Genomic DNA, 15464 nt, shown 5'->3' with positions numbered 1-15464 from the left:
CCAACTCCTGAATTGGCGAATAAATCCGTATTATTTACCCCACCCACGTATTAACACTTTGATCGTGTCTTCTCCAATTCGAAAAGTTTTTTTTAATCCTTTCTCATACAGAAGCCCAAAGTCATTCCATTTCAAATATTTCGTTATCTAGGCTCCCTCCTGATCTATTTATACTGATTACTTATCAGACTAAAAACAATATTCCAAGTGAACACTCAGCAAATGAAGGCATGCCTTCACTTTACATATACTTTTTTTTTTAATTACTCTATCCCTTCTTCAGGCAAACTTTGTCAACTATAATGGAGGCATTATTTGGTCCCCTTTGCAGGCTACAGACCAGTCTAGTCATAACCATTCCAAACTCCCAGTCCCTTAGAGGCTATCTCAAGGACCAACTCTAATAAAAACCAATTTTAAGTGCTAATTTAGACTATTGCTGATTGAAGACTACACTCTTCTGAAGAGAAGGGAAGCTCAGTAGAGTATAAATGAAGCTTCTATCTGAGAGGAATAAGAAGGGCCCATTTATGTCTCTTCACATAGTAAAGCAACAACTGTAAACCAGTAAAGGCCAGGCACAATGTCCTTATTAGGTTTTTTTTTTGTTTTCCCAACATCTCCATGCACACAACACATGCTCAAGAGCAACTGAACAACCTTCTTCTGTCCTCTTATGATTACAGGATTCAATAAGACCAACCTCAAATTCAATAATTCATTCCCCAACACCAGACACAGAACCCACTGCCAAGTGATTATCCAGCTTTTCCTTACACACCTCCAATGACAGGAAACATACTACTCATGAGACAGCCCATTATATTTTTAGAAAATTCTTCATAATATGCATCCAAATCTGTCTCTCTGTAGTTTTGTATCCAAAATGGCTATTGAAGTCAGACCAGCGTTTGAATCTTTGAACACTTACTGGCTCATTGCTCTTAGGCTAATTACGTTTTCGAGCCTCAGTTTCACTATTAAAAAAAAAAAATCCATACATGTAAGATTACAGTAAAGAAATGGAACAACTATGAAATGTCTAGCACAATGTGAGATACAGTTATTTAGCAAAGGCTCAAGAAATATTAAATGGTGCCTTACCCTTATCTGCATTTCCCTCTTCTACATGATAACCTTCCAATTATTTGTAACGATTGCTCAAACCAAACCTATATATACACCCTTCAGGCTAAAGAGCCCCAGATTCTCCTATCATTCCTCTTATAATGTGATTTCAAGTGTCTTTTCCATTCTGGTAATCATTCTCTGGATGCATTAGAATTTATCAACATTTAAAAGAATTTATCAACGTTATACCAAGAAATGAGTACAGTATTTCTAGATATTTAAAGTTATCCCTTTTATTTGGATAGTTCTTACAAACCAAGGACAAAGGTGTTTTAAGGGGCAGCTGCAAATATTTTTTAACTCACGCTATGCTTAGAGGTAACTAAACTATGTAATTTTTCTTATGAAACTAAACAAACACATCGCCTTTCTTTTTTTTCTCTGTCTCTTTCTTTCTTTCTTTTTTTAGAGACAGAGAAAGGGGAGGGGATCTTAAGCAAGCTACATGCCCAGCACGGAGCCCAATGTGGGCTCGATCCCACCACCCTGAGATAAATACCTGAGCCAAAATCAAGAGTTGGACACTTGGGGCGCCTGGGTGGCACAGTGGTTAAGCGTCTGCCTTCGGCTCAGGGCGTGATCCCGGCGTTATGGGATCGAGCACCACATCAGGCTCTTCCGCTATGAGCCTGCTTCTTCCTCTCCCACTCCCCCTGCTTATGTTCCCTCTCTCGCTGGCTGTCTCTATCTCTGTTGAATAAATAAATAAAATCTTTAAAAAAAAAAAAAAGAGTTGGACACTTACCAACTGAGCCACCCCCGCCTGTTTGTTTGTTTCTTTCTTTCTTTCTTTTTAAGAAACAATACAGGAGATCCAAAATATGGGAAACCCTTTAATTTTCTTATTTAAAGATTTTAGGTACATTTGATCACATAACAAAGATTAAAAAGAACAGCCAAATGATTCAAATAACTATAAAAAAAATCTTCGCTTTTTTGCTCATGTAGTAGAAATTACTTGGTTTTGCCTACCCAGAAGCCCTTTCCCCCTCTTCTGGTTAAACACATACACACACACACACACACACGCACGCACACACATGGAACTCTGTTATTCCACTGGTATTCTTAATCACACAGTCAGGCCTGCCCAACTTCAGAGGTAGACCAGTGATTAGTTGCAGGGAGAGAGAAGATAAGAAGTGTTGATCATAAGGAATACAAATGGACATTGGGGAGAAGAGTTCTTTATTTGCTAGCTATAAGAATGTAAGTCTAGCTTTGTAACTACATAGAGGAAACAGAGCATACAGAATCAAGTCTCAATGACATCATCTAAATCCCTAGATCCAGCCATGCCTGAAACCACTGCCACCACTTGGTTTTCTCAGTTACATGGGCCAAATAATTCCCTACCTCTGCCAACTTTTTGTTTTGCTTAAGCTCACCTGAATTGTTGCTGTGGCTGCAACTACAATCTTTGAAAGTTGTATTCAATTCATAAAGGCAAAAAAAAAAAGGCACTAAATGAATCACAGATTTTTAGATATATATATATATTTTTTTACTTTTATATCTCCATCACTGAAAACAGCACCCAGCACACAAAACGGGCTCAAGTACTGTTTTTTGATGAATTAAGAGATCACAGTGATCATCTAATCCAACCTCCTCATGTGAGAGTGGAGTTCCAGAGAGGTTAAGTCACAAAGCATGTTGGTAGCAGATCTAAGACACCTGCCTTGGTTGGGCTTATGGCTCTATTAACAGCTCTTTTCACTGTATGTACTAACATAGAGAAACACGGTCACTTGTCAAAAAAAAAAAAAAAAAAGGAATAAAGTAAAACCTATTACTTTTCGCTTCTTTCCTAATACCAAGCCAGAAAATCCTCACTCTATTGCAACAGCTTAGCTAAAAGAGAGAGAACATTATTGCTACAGAAGCCTCAAGAGCTGGCACTTACCTCCAGGGCACACATCCTTTAACTTTTTTATTGCCCAGGGTGCAGTTACTATGCTCACTGTCAGCCTCTAAACTTTTCCTGTGGGAGCTAAGCTAACAAAGTGACCTCATCTCATCTCCCACCTCATATTCATCCAATAAGCCATCATAATATTCCTATACATCTCTGTAATTCAGATCCTTCAAATATAGTAGTGTATCTTAAATTCAAACTAGATTCTCCACCTAATATATACCACTAGGAAATCCTAGGATCCACATTTTTACCTTGGCATTTTGCCATCTTGTAAGTCTATTTATTAAAAGTTGAGAAACTTAAATTTTCACCTCATCAGCAAACAAACCACTTTAACAATCTGATTTGCCTGTTTACTCACTAACAGAAAAGAATAAAACTTGAAAGTCTCCAAAATGAATTAGCACTCCATAAATCTTTATTGATACCAGTCTTTATAGAAGCAGATCTTTTCTATGTAACCTCCCAATTTAATTCCTCAATTGGTTTTGCCAAGTAAAGCCCTAATATTTGGAAGTCAAGCTGCTTTCTTAAAAATAAGCAGATACAGGGGCGCCTGGGTGGTGCAGCGGTTAAGCATCTGCCTTCGGCTCAGGGCGTGATCCCGGCGTTATGGGATCGAGCCCCACATCAGGCTCCTCCGCTATGAGCCTGCTTCTTCCTCTCCCCCTCCCCCTGCTTGTGTTCCCTCTCTCGCTGGCTGTCTCTATCTCTGCCGAATAAATAAATAAAATCTTTTAAAAAATAAATAAAATAAAATAAAATAAAATAAAATAAAAATAAGCAGATACAGAAATTTACCATTAATATGATCTTGAAGGTCCTGACTGCTAAATTTAAGACCACCACTCACTTTATAAGAATAAAATAATTGTATAATACATAGCGAAAACCATAATCCAGCTTTGTTCAACAATGCAGCCCAGTGAATCTGAAACACTCTAGGAATTTTTGATGCTCAAATTAAGTGCCAGAAGCCATAAATCTGAAAAGTGTCTTATTTCTCATATCCAACCTACTAACTCATTTCTATTTTTCTAACGCATTTCTCTCTCCACCTTAACACATCATGATCATTCACAATAATCAACCCATCTTTAAATAGGAGCATTTGCAAAAACACTGCTTTTCTTTTTTAAAAAGATTATTTGAGAGAGCACGCAAGAGGGAAGGAGCAGAGGGAGAGGGACGGACAAATAGACTTCGAGTGCAGAGCCCAAGGTGGGGCTCCATCTCACGACCGAGATCAGGACCCGAGCCGACACTTAACTGACTGAGCCACCCAGGTGCCCCAACACTGCTCTTCTTAAATACTCACTTTCCTCTTTAAATCTAATTAACATATTATTAAAGCACTCGTGGAAACTTAATTATCTAAAGCTAAATAATGTAAATCTTTGAAGTCTTACTTTGCACCTTACAAACCTCCAACTGGAGTTGAAAAGATTGCTTATCACTGTACCTCATCTGCATTTACTGTTGTTTAACATTTTGACCACGAGGTATTTCTTCCCTGGCTGGACTAGGAGGACCACTGAGGTTGAGCCAAACCCATTTCAGTTAGAGGATTTACCATATTTCTGGCTGATGACGCACTAGACAATAACTTCTATCCAGGGAATGCCTATCTTAATAAAATTTTATTGTACAGTTTCCATAGTTGCAATAATTTCAAAATAGTACCAAAATTTACAAGAATAAAAAGGTTTAAAAACAGGAAAAATAAACCTTCATTAGATTTGACAGTGCAGTATTGGTTCTACAGTTAAATAAAAGCAATTCCCTCTCTCCTAAGACACAGAACAACACGCCTCCGTGGCGCAGTCGTTAAGCTTCTGCCTTCCACTCAGGTCATGATCCCGGCATTCTGGGACCAAGCCGTCCAACTCCCTGCTCAGCGGGAAGCCTGCTTCTTCCCCTCTCACTCCCCCTGCTTGTGTTCCCTCTCTCGCTGCCTCTCCCTCTGTCAAATAAATAAATAAAATCTTTAAAAAAAAAACAAAAAGAAAAAAAAGAAACAGAACAACAGTAAGATAAACGAAAATTAGAATTTATAACTCAATCTGCATACATTAGTTTCTGCCTGGGTAATTTAAAAACTGCGTTACATTAATCACTGAACTACAACTCTAGGTACGGAAAGGTTCAACTTTTATATTTTACAGATTAAGCGAACTCAAGAGTAGTAGTTAACGGACTTTCCCAAAGGCATTACAGATTGTGTGCTAGGTAAGACTTGTCTCTCCCCAAGCCCTGCCCAGTGCTATTTCCACTGCCAGATACAATCCACTTTGGATATATTAATTATATATTATTTTCTTGCCCACATCCAAAATAATACTATTGTCTTAATGTCTAATCTATTTTTCAAAGAAAAAAATTTTATAAAAAGATTGAAGTATCTTTTCAAGACACTTAAGGGAAGACATTTCATGCTACCACACAAAACTCAAGACTTTTGGCAAAAGAAATACACTGATCCATCGGCTCCATCTAAAATATGTTACAATATTCCTGCTTCCAAATTCCACAGTGGAATTGGCTTTGAACTGAAACTTTAAGCATGCATTTCTTTTATTCACATGTTGAAGCTACATTTTGAATATTCGAAATACCTAGGCACAAAAATCAAAAGCCGTATCTAGCCATAAGGAAACATTTATTTAGAGGAAGAAAAAGTGCCTTTTTCCTAATGTGTTGAAACCTATGTGTCACTGTTTCATATTTGGAAACTCTTAACACTGGGGACTACTGACCAGAATTTTTACATAAAAATTCAAACAACAGCTATAAGGCTTATAATTTGCCTCTTATAAAAAGTGAAAAACAGTCTAAGTAGAATATATGTGTACAATTTCTTAAACTTCAGGTAAAGCTTCCTTTCAAAAAATCACTATTAAGATGTGATAAATGTTTAAAGGACATTTAAGCCATTGAGACATCTTAAGTGCACCAAAAAAGGGCAAAAACTTTTGCTTGCTTTGTTTCCTTAGAGTCTCCGTGCAACTCAAGCTGAGTTACTACTACTTGCTGTGGGTAAGACGATTTTCACATTCCTTCTGCCGCCCGCTAACATTTCTGATAAGAGCAACAAGAATGCAGGAATGTGTGTTTAATGCAGTTCCGAGTTCAGTTCCTCCTTTCATGGGGCAAATCTGGAATAAACGGTCAATGAAGAACTCAGGTGACTTTAAGATTTAAGATTTGTTTTACTTGAAAATATGGGTGCTGTTAACACCTACCAACATTTTTTTTTTTTTTGGATCGAAGAGCTAAAATCAGTACTGAGCAATAATCATAAAACCGGGTGGCAAAGCATGCACGCCATGCCTGCCAAAAGTAAAAATTTTTAAATGAAACCTTCAGGGGAACTAGGCTGTGAGCGCCAGAGTGCAATTTGTCATTGGGTTACGGCTCTGCTCAGGACCCAGGTGGAAAGAGACCCCGGCGGAACCCACGCAACCATCCTGTGACCGAGACGGGCGCGCGGACGCCGCCGGCACAGGGGCAGAAGGGAGAAAGAGGGTCGTCCCGACGCCGGCCAGCCGCCGGAGGAGTTAAACTAACAAAGAGCTAATCGCGCACCAAAGCCCCCCCGGAGCGGAAACAACGCCGCCCCGCCTCCCCCGCCCGGCTACCCTCCCCAAGTTCAGGGCCCGCAGACGACTCGCACGCGGGGCCTGCAGCCAGGCCAGAGCCGGGTTCGCGGTCGGGATGCGGATAACAGGTAAGGCAAAGAATAAAAGCCCTAAAGAGAGGAGCCGGCGCTTCCCGACAGGGTCAGCGCAGCAGCAGAGGGAAACTGGGCGCGCGGAGGGCCCCAGGGCCGAGTCCCCGCCGCCAGGCCCTGCTTCCCGGGGAACCGCCAGGCACAGGGGACGGGGCGCCGCGCTTTGTTACCGGCTGTGAGAAGCTCCGGCCGCCGCCGCCGCCGCCATCGCCCCCGCCCCGGGGCGTCGCTTCCCGGCGGTTCTCGCCTTCCTCGGCCGAGTAGTCGATCTCCCCCTCCTCGGTCTTGAGGCGCTTGGCCTGGCTCTCGTATTCGCGGTCCTCCTCGTATGTCTCCCTGGGAGAGGAGGAGGAGGAGGACATGGCGGCGGCCGGAGGGACCGGCGGACAAGCGGGTGGGGGTGGCGGCGGGGCGCGGGCCTCGGACGCCGCCGGCCAGTCCCCGCCACTAGCCGAGTCTCTTCAGCAAAGGTCTGCGCTGCCGGGCCGGCCTCGGGGGCCGGGCGTCCGGGAGCCGAGTGGGTGCAGAGACCGGGCGGGATGAGGGGGGCACCCCGGGAGGAGGCTCCGGAGCGGCCGCTCCCCTTTATTACGGAGCCAACATTCAGCCTCTCCCTCCTCCTCCGTCTCCGCTCCCAGCCCGGGGGAGCGAATCTAAGGATGGGGACGCGACCGTGGCTTCCGGTCTTCCCTCCTCCCCTAATCCGCTCCCCGCCGCCCAGGCCGAGCCTCCGCCCCCGCCTTAGCCTCAGCCGCGCAGGATCGAATCCAGCCGCAGCCCGCGGGAAGCGCCCCTCAGCTTGGGTCCTGCTCCCTATTGGCAGGGGGAAAAGTCGACCAGGCTTCCAATTGGCCAGAAGGACTGTTCGTCAAGAGCCGCCCACGGCTCGGCCTCGCCCCCCTCCCTGCGCCGTGTGAACTCGCCGCTGGCCTGCGAGTCCCGAGCGCCCAACGCTCGCCGCGCGCTGCCCGGGAACCGTTGCTGCCCGGCGGCCGTTAGCACTGTTGGACTCAGCCGAAGCCAGGCGCGGAGTGAACCCCAAGCGGGCGATGAGGTTCGCCGTGGAGCCAGGGTTGCGGGTGTTAACCGCCCTCCCGCTAATTTAAATGCTTTTATTACTTCTCTTCAAAAGAGCATGAGGAAAACCTCTAAAATCCCTGCAGATAGACCTCGCACAGCCCTTAAAAGTACAGGGGCTGAGGGGAGAAAAGGGTTTGGAACCATGAAAGTAGCCTTCTCCCTGTGTTGTGTGCAAAATCTGATGAAAGTGGGTGCACTTTCTCCCCGCCCCTAACGATCTTCGAGAACTGCAGTCAAGATTTACATTGAGCAAGGTGCAAGTCTGAAGAAGACGCCGCACGCGGGTGAATGTCAGTTTGATCAGTTAGCACTCATTTGTCATCTAGACCCCTCTTTCCTGACAGGGGACTGGTGTGTGTAAAATATGTCATCCTTCATCCCAACCCTTTCCTTTCGGGATGATCTATTTCACATTATCATTTATTTTTGAAAGATAAAAAAGCCTAACAAAATTGTTTGTCCTTCGGACCGCAACTGACTTCCTCCGTGGAGCCCTGAGGACTCTTCCAAGCTTCTAGTTGCTTTCTCTTTTTCCAGCAGGGCCCTTTATACTTAACCTCTTAGGGTGTTTTGTTTTAAAGACTAGAAGCGCTTGAAGACGAACTGTGCTCTTTTTCACCTTTGCAAATCCAGTTCCTGTGCAGATCCCTAGCGCAAGTTAGGTACTCCACAATGCTGAAGAAGTGGTCTTTGGGAAATAGAGGTCCAGTATCTTTCAAGAGAGAAACTAGCAAGCCTAACCCAACCTAACTGCCCTCTGTGACTTAACCCTTGGAGGATTGCCTAGGATCAAGAGTCCCTTAAGTGTTTCCATTGTCCTTATCCCTCAGACGCTCCTCTAAATGTGGCTCTTTCCGTTCCTAACTCTGCGGACTGTTTCCTCCTCCCGCCTCATTCTCCCTCATTTCCAAAGTGATTTCTTCCAAAAAAGCCATTTTTATTTATTGCTGGCAGTGCTTTACCGTACCCTATTTTGTACTTTGTAATTTACACTGCCTGTCATTTTGGGGGAAAAATTGCCAGCTTTTCACAGCACCGTAGAGCTTATAATCAAATTTGTGTGCAGCTGCAACTGTACACTGACAAAATAGAACTAAAAAAAATTTTAGAATTTTATTTTTTAAATTAAGATAGGATGGAAGTGGACAAAAGAACTATCAAAGAGGGAGCTGCAGTGCCAGCTACATGAGGAAATATTGCTGGCAGAACATTGGGAAGAATGAGAAGAGGCAGAAGGAAGGCCTTATCCAAACTTTCCAAATATTTTATAGTGATGGTGAAAATATTAAATTGTAAAAGCCTACCTCCAACTCCTAGATTGTACCAGGTTAAAATGCGATTCTCACACTAATCCACAAGGAACCCCAGCCTTGCGGAGCCTTGCTGCTCTACTCAGTGTTTACTAACAGAAGGTAGGTAACTTTGATAAATAGAATTCAAACTTAAATTCTATTTATCAAAATATGAGGGGCGCCTGGGTGGCACAGCGGTTAAGCGTCTGCCTTCGGCTCAGGGCGTGATCCCGGTGTTCCGGGATCGAGCCCCACACCAGACTCCTCCGCTATGAGCCTGCTTCTTCCTCTCCCACTCCCCCTGCTTGTGTTCCCTCTCTCGCTGGCCTTCTCTATCTCTGTCGAATAAATAAATAAAATCTTTTAAAAAAAGATATGAAACTTAGTTTCATACTAAGTATGAGCATGAAACTTAGTTCTTTTTGGAAGTAGCTCAATCAAACTGTTCGATAAAAAAAACTGAAGAAGTAAAATATAGAAAGCATGTTTAAAGGACATAGATCAGTACATTGACCACGGGTTATCTGTGAGCTTCTTGCTGATAAGTTGTTCAGTGACAATAAGTCCTTTGATAAGGAAAATGCTAGCCAGCTCAACACTCTACCGTGAGAAGAGCTAAAGAAGGAGGGCATAAATTATATTCTGCATGATTTAACTTAGATGAGATAAAGATATTATACACCACCCAGTAGCCAGAAATGCCTAAGAAACGCAGAAACAGCTCCTAAATGCCACGACCATCTGGAATTTCTGTTGCACTGCATACAGCCTCAGGCCTTTGGCTGATTGTCTGAATGCTTGCTTGGATTGGCTGCTCTTGATTAGGGTAAGAAATGGGCATGAACTACCATCACCACAACTCAAAGTGGATTCAGGGGTTCTACTAGAGTGGGAGACAGGTCCAGAGCAGCCCTAGGGAAACTATACTCAAGGTCCTTTATAATCTAATCCTGAGTTGCCCTTTAGTTTTAAATCTGAGCGCGGACTCTGTAATTATAAGATAGTGTGCTAGGTGATGAAGGGACCAGAAAACTATATAAGAGATGGTCCCTGCCTTCTCAAAGCTCGCAGTCAGGTTGAGGAAACAAGACACATGTAATATACATGTAATAATAACAGCCATTCACAGTGTGCCAGGCACTGGGCTAACCACTATATGGGTCATGTCAGCAAATTCTGACAGAAGCCCTCTAACAGGCAATATTGTCACTATGCCCATTGTACAATTAAACAATCCAGGAAGGGTTAAGGGACTGTAAACCAGAGAGTCAAAATTAGAATCCAAGCTGTCTGATTCCAGAGCCAATACTCTTCATCCAGAAGAATGATTTAATTATTTTTACTGCCACAAACACAGATCTTATAGCCACTTATCATGATACCAATTTATTCGCTAATTTCTACCAGGGCTTATGCAACTATAATTCTAGAAAGGGGTGAATAGATTATAGTTTTCACCATTTTCATTGGTATAAGGACATTTAATTAGCTTCCATAAGAAATTACAAATTAAGCTGTTTCGTGTTCATTTTTAAATTTAATTTCTATAGAAAAGGCTCAGAAATCACAAGAGAAGTATCTCTATTTTCTGATGGATATGTAATTTGAACAACTGGAGATACAAATTACGAACTTTTCATTCCCAAACCCAATTTCCAGTATTGCGGCTATATCACTGAAAACACAAAACTTTGTTTCCTGCCTCAGCTCTTGCAAAACCAGATAAATAAAACCCTGATGCACACCATACCTGTGAGCCACATTTCCAAAGGATTGGAACCGTGGAAGTATATTTTAATTAAGACCTGTTTAACACGATCAAAGTCCATTCAGAGACAAATCAATTAGTTCCTATGAAACTTTGTCAAATCCAAAGTATATTTGTGATGATACCACTTCCACGTTTGATAGGGATCCCCCAAGAAAGGGCACTATGGCTGTCCCCAAGCTAGCCCCTTTAATTTGATCTACATTGGGTTTGTTAGGGTGAAAAGAAGCCACGGTTCCAAGAGGATGCAAGAGGATGCACCCCGTAGGAAGTGCCCCGAGCACTATTAGCTCTCTGTGTAGTCAAGTGTAACCACAGCGGTATTCTCTTTCAAGCGCTATCATCATACACATCTGCTTTGGGGCTAGAAATGCCACCATGTTTGGCCTCTTTAAAAAATAATAACAATTTGTGATAAATCAGCAAAAATAAAATAGATTTACCTTAAAGGACTAGCTCATCTACCAAATAATGACAGGTAAAATTCAGATTCTTAGTATCAGTGATAGCCACTTAGTCTTAGAAATAATACTTAAATTATTTCCACTTCTCTCTAACTCCTGTGAGTTGAGAGTGATTTAGACATCTTTAAAAATGATTTTAATAAGCAAAAAGAGTAAAATCATAGCATTTCTATCCCCAGGTGAGAGTAAATAGAATTTATCAAAGTAAATTCACCTTACATATGAAAATATAGCAAAACAAAATTAACGCACACTTAACAAAACGGTACTAAGTGCTGATCATTCCCAATTGTGTAGAACGTGAAATAATTGGGAGTGATCAGTAGTACTTAATACCTTTTGTTGTTAAGTATGAGCTCTCAGTTCTTCTTTTCTGTCTTTTTTAATTTGAGAAAAATAAAAATTTCTTGGAAATACCCCACTTCACCCTATCAAGGAAGTTTCCTTGGTAAGCAAGTTACTAATTCACCCATTCTTCTTTCCTGATCTTTGATGCTGGGACCACTATAAAAATGACAAGGAATACTAAGATAACACATAAACTAGGTTTTTTAGGCCTCCTTTTTTTTTTTTTTTAACCTTTCCTATCTTTAGTTTTCTTTGGCCTATTAATGTCTTTGCATTCTGAATGTGTTAGGGGACATTTCAATCAAATGGAATGGATTTTTAACAGAATCGTGTAATTGTTTCCCTTGATACAATGTACATTCCCAAACCATTGTGGCACTTTCCCCTCCGCCACCCCTAAGACCAGAAGATCAACAGACCACCTTTATTTTAAGACAAGAAAAATGTTTTGCCCATGCATCCTAACCACAAGTCAGCTATTGAGTTTGGCTAGACCTGTGCCATCCAATGCAGTGGCCGCTCGTCACATGTGGCTATTTACATTTAAATTAGTTAAAATTAAAGAAAATGCAATATTCCGTCTCCAAGTCACACTAGTCACATTTTAAGTGAGCAATAGCCACACGTACAAGTGGCTGCTGCTTTGGACATGCTGGACTGGACTGTAGCCTCAAGAATGACTATCTCATTCAGCTTTGTCTCTTCATCACCTACAACATTGTACATAGTAGCCACTGACCAGACATCTGTTGGTCTGAATTAAGCTCCTCTTTCTCATAACTCAAGAAAAATAAGCACATAAAACATGTAAGCTTTGCAAGTTATGTCTACGTATGTATCTCAAAGATTGCTCTATAATTTGATTTGCTCCTCACCCATACTTGAAATGAGATCACTTAAAAGATGTAATTACATTTTTCAACCAACTAAGCTCATTTTGTACACTGGATGTACCAAAATGTGTATAATTTAAATTTGTCAATCAACCAATTGTATTAAATGACACACATCTATTGAAAGATTTCCTATTGTGAATATTTTTCAAAAGTGAAAATTCCTTTCACAAAGTAGTCAGTCTCTGATTTATCTGTAAGAATGCCATTATGTGAACATCAGAATTTGCACTGAACTGAGAGAGAGGCAAACAAAAATAGTATTCTTTCAAGGTGCTATCATAAGCATCCAAAGTTTGTAGGATAAATTTACTATTATTACTAATTATAAATAAATAACCAGCACTGCATAGAACTTTACTATCTACCAAGCAGTTTCACATACACTGCTTTATATGATTTTCACAGAAGCTTTAAGAGGTAGACAGGGCAACTCCTTACTGTCTCCATTTGGCAACGTTCAGAAAAACTACTATTTTGTCTCTAAATTCCCATCTTCTTTCCAGTATACCAATGAGGATGTGTGAACTATTATTTATGCTGATTAGATTGGAATTGGAACTTTTAATTTTTTGGCCCTATTTGGATGGAACTACCTTCCTAGGAATATAATTTTTAATTATATATAGATATATAATATATATAAACATCTGTTCAGAGAAGACCCGCAATAAATATTTGCTAAATAAATCAGTGAATACATGCAGGGTCCTGAAAACAGAGCTGACTGTATCAGTCAAAGTTCAGTTGCAGAGAACAGAATTCATTCCAATAAGTTTAAGCTAGAAGTATTAAAATACTTAAAGCATAATTCGGAGTATTGATGGAAAGATTCTCTTTCTTTCTCTTTTTTTTAGAGAGAGCAAGCAAGTTGTGGGGGTGGGGCAGAGGGAGAGGGAAAGAGAGAATCTTGAGCAGCTTCCACACCCAGTGTGGAGCCCAACACAAAGCTTGATCTCACTACTCTGAGATCATGACCTGAGCCAAAATCAAGAGTCGGATGCTTAACTGACTGAGCCATCCAGGCGCCCCCAGTTTTGCATTTCTAACGAGCCCCCAGGTGATGCTGATGTGAAAACTACATTTTGAATACCAGCATTTTAGATAAGTCTTCTCCAACCAGGCTGCCCAATGAATGGAGTGTGCCAAGGCAATGATTCCCTTCAACCCTTGGGACAGTTAGGTAAGGCCAGGTGCAGGCAGAGCCTCTAGGCCAGTTGGCCCCAGCTTCCATCAGTGTGTCATACAAGTACTAATATTTTCTACCTGTGCTGTGATGGGGGAGCATTGCACTCTTTGAATAAATCTAACCGTTCTTGAGTCTTTGTTAAGTATTGGCCAATACATGTGCTCTTTTTGGAATCTTTTATTAGTAGCAGAATTTTTTTTTTTAATGTTAACTATTCTTGCAACAAATGTAGAGAACTAAAGATAGCCTGGGGCGCCTGCGTGGCTCAGTTCGTTGAGCGTTTGACTCTTGACTTCGTCTCAGGTCATGATCTCAGGGTCGTGGAATCAAGCCCCACATCAGGCTCTGTGCTCAGCATGGAGTCTGCTTGAGATTCTCTCTCCCTCTCCCTTTGCCCCCTCCCTGCTCACTCTCTAAAAATAAGTAAATAAATCTTAAAAAAAAGAAAGCGAGGGGCGCCTGGGTAGCGCAGTCGTTAAAGCGTCTGCCTTCGGCTGAGGGCGTGATCCTGGCGTGCGGGGATCGAGTCCCACGTCGGGCTCCTCCACTGGGAGCCTGCTTCTTCCTCTCCCACTCCCCCTGCTGTGTTCCCTCTCTCACTGGCTGTCTCTCTGTCACATAAATAAATAAAATCTTAAAAAAAAAGAAAAAAGAAAGCGAGGGGCACCTGGGTGGCACGGCCGTTAAGCGTCTGCCTTCGGCTCAGGGCGTGATCCCAGCATTATGGGATGGAGCCCCACATCGGGCTCCTCCACTGTGACCCTGGTTCTTCCTCTCCCACTCCCCCTGCTTGTGTTCCCTCTCTCTCTGGCTGTCTCTATCTCTTTCGAATAAATAAATAAAATCTTAAAAAAAAAAAAAAGCGAGAAGATAGCTATATTCAACTTACATATCACCATGTCAACTCTTATAATGAAGATTTACAGTGAGAAAAGATAGTAGTGGGGGGCGCCTGGGTGGCTCAGTCATTAAGCGTCTGCCTTCGGCTCAGGGTGTGATCCCAGAGTCCTGGGATCTAGCCCCACATCGGGCTCCTCCGCTGGGAGCCTGCTTCTTCCTCTCCCACTCGCCCTGCTTGTGTTCCCTCTCTCGCTGGCTGTCTCTCTCTGTCAAATAAATAAAATCTTTAAAAAAAAAAAAAAAAAAGAGGGGCGCCTGGGTGGCACAGTGGTTAAGCGTCTGCCTTCGGCTCAGGGCATGATCCCGGCGTTATGGGATCGAGCCCCACATCAGGCTCCTCCGCTATGAGCCTGCTTCTTCCTCTCCCACTCCCCCGGCTTGTGTTCCCTCTCTCGCTGGCTGTCTCTATCTCTGTCAAATAAATAAATAAAATCAAGAAAGAAAGAAAGAAAGAAAGAAAGAAAGAGAGAAAGAGAGAAAGAGAGAAAGAGAGAGAGAGAGAGAGAGAGAGAAAGAAAGAGAAAGAAAGAAAGAAAGAAAGAAAGAAAGAAAGAAAGAAAGAAAGAAAAAGAAAAGATAGTAGTGGGGCACCTGGGTGGCTCAGTTGGTTAAGAGTCCAACCCTTGATTTCAGGTCAGGTCATGGTCTCAGGGTCATGACATGGAGTCTGGCATCAGGCTCCGTGCTGGGCATGGAGCTTGCTTAAGATTCTCTCTCCCTCTCCCCCTGCCCTGCCTCTACTCCCCTG

General features: G+C 42.3%; 1 protein-coding gene and 1 pseudogene across 2 annotated transcripts in view; one reads left to right on the top strand and one right to left on the bottom strand.

Moving 5' to 3' along the window:
* HNRNPLL (heterogeneous nuclear ribonucleoprotein L like) overlaps window positions 1-15464 on the bottom strand; it is a 67862-nt gene that overhangs the window by 28502 nt on the left and 23896 nt on the right. Inside the window, exon 1 of one of the 2 annotated variants that reach the window (XM_045809042.2) lies at window positions 6953-7144. The exons of the other annotated variant lie outside the window; for it this stretch is intronic. Coding sequence (XP_045664998.1) covers window positions 6953-7144 — 192 coding nt within the window. Of the gene's footprint in view, window positions 1-6952; window positions 7145-15464 lie in introns of those variants that run through there. 2 annotated transcript variants of the gene reach the window in all.
* LOC148109702 (uncharacterized) lies at window positions 7143-14428 on the top strand (annotated as a pseudogene).

This window comes from Ursus americanus, chromosome 7, assembly GCF_024610735.1.
Source record: "Ursus americanus isolate L20-20 chromosome 7, mUrsAme1.1.p, whole genome shotgun sequence".
In the NCBI taxonomy this organism is placed as follows: Eukaryota; Metazoa; Chordata; class Mammalia; order Carnivora; family Ursidae; genus Ursus; species Ursus americanus.
The sequence above is the reverse complement of the archived record's forward strand: the minus strand, read 5'-3'. Positions and strand labels throughout refer to the sequence as shown.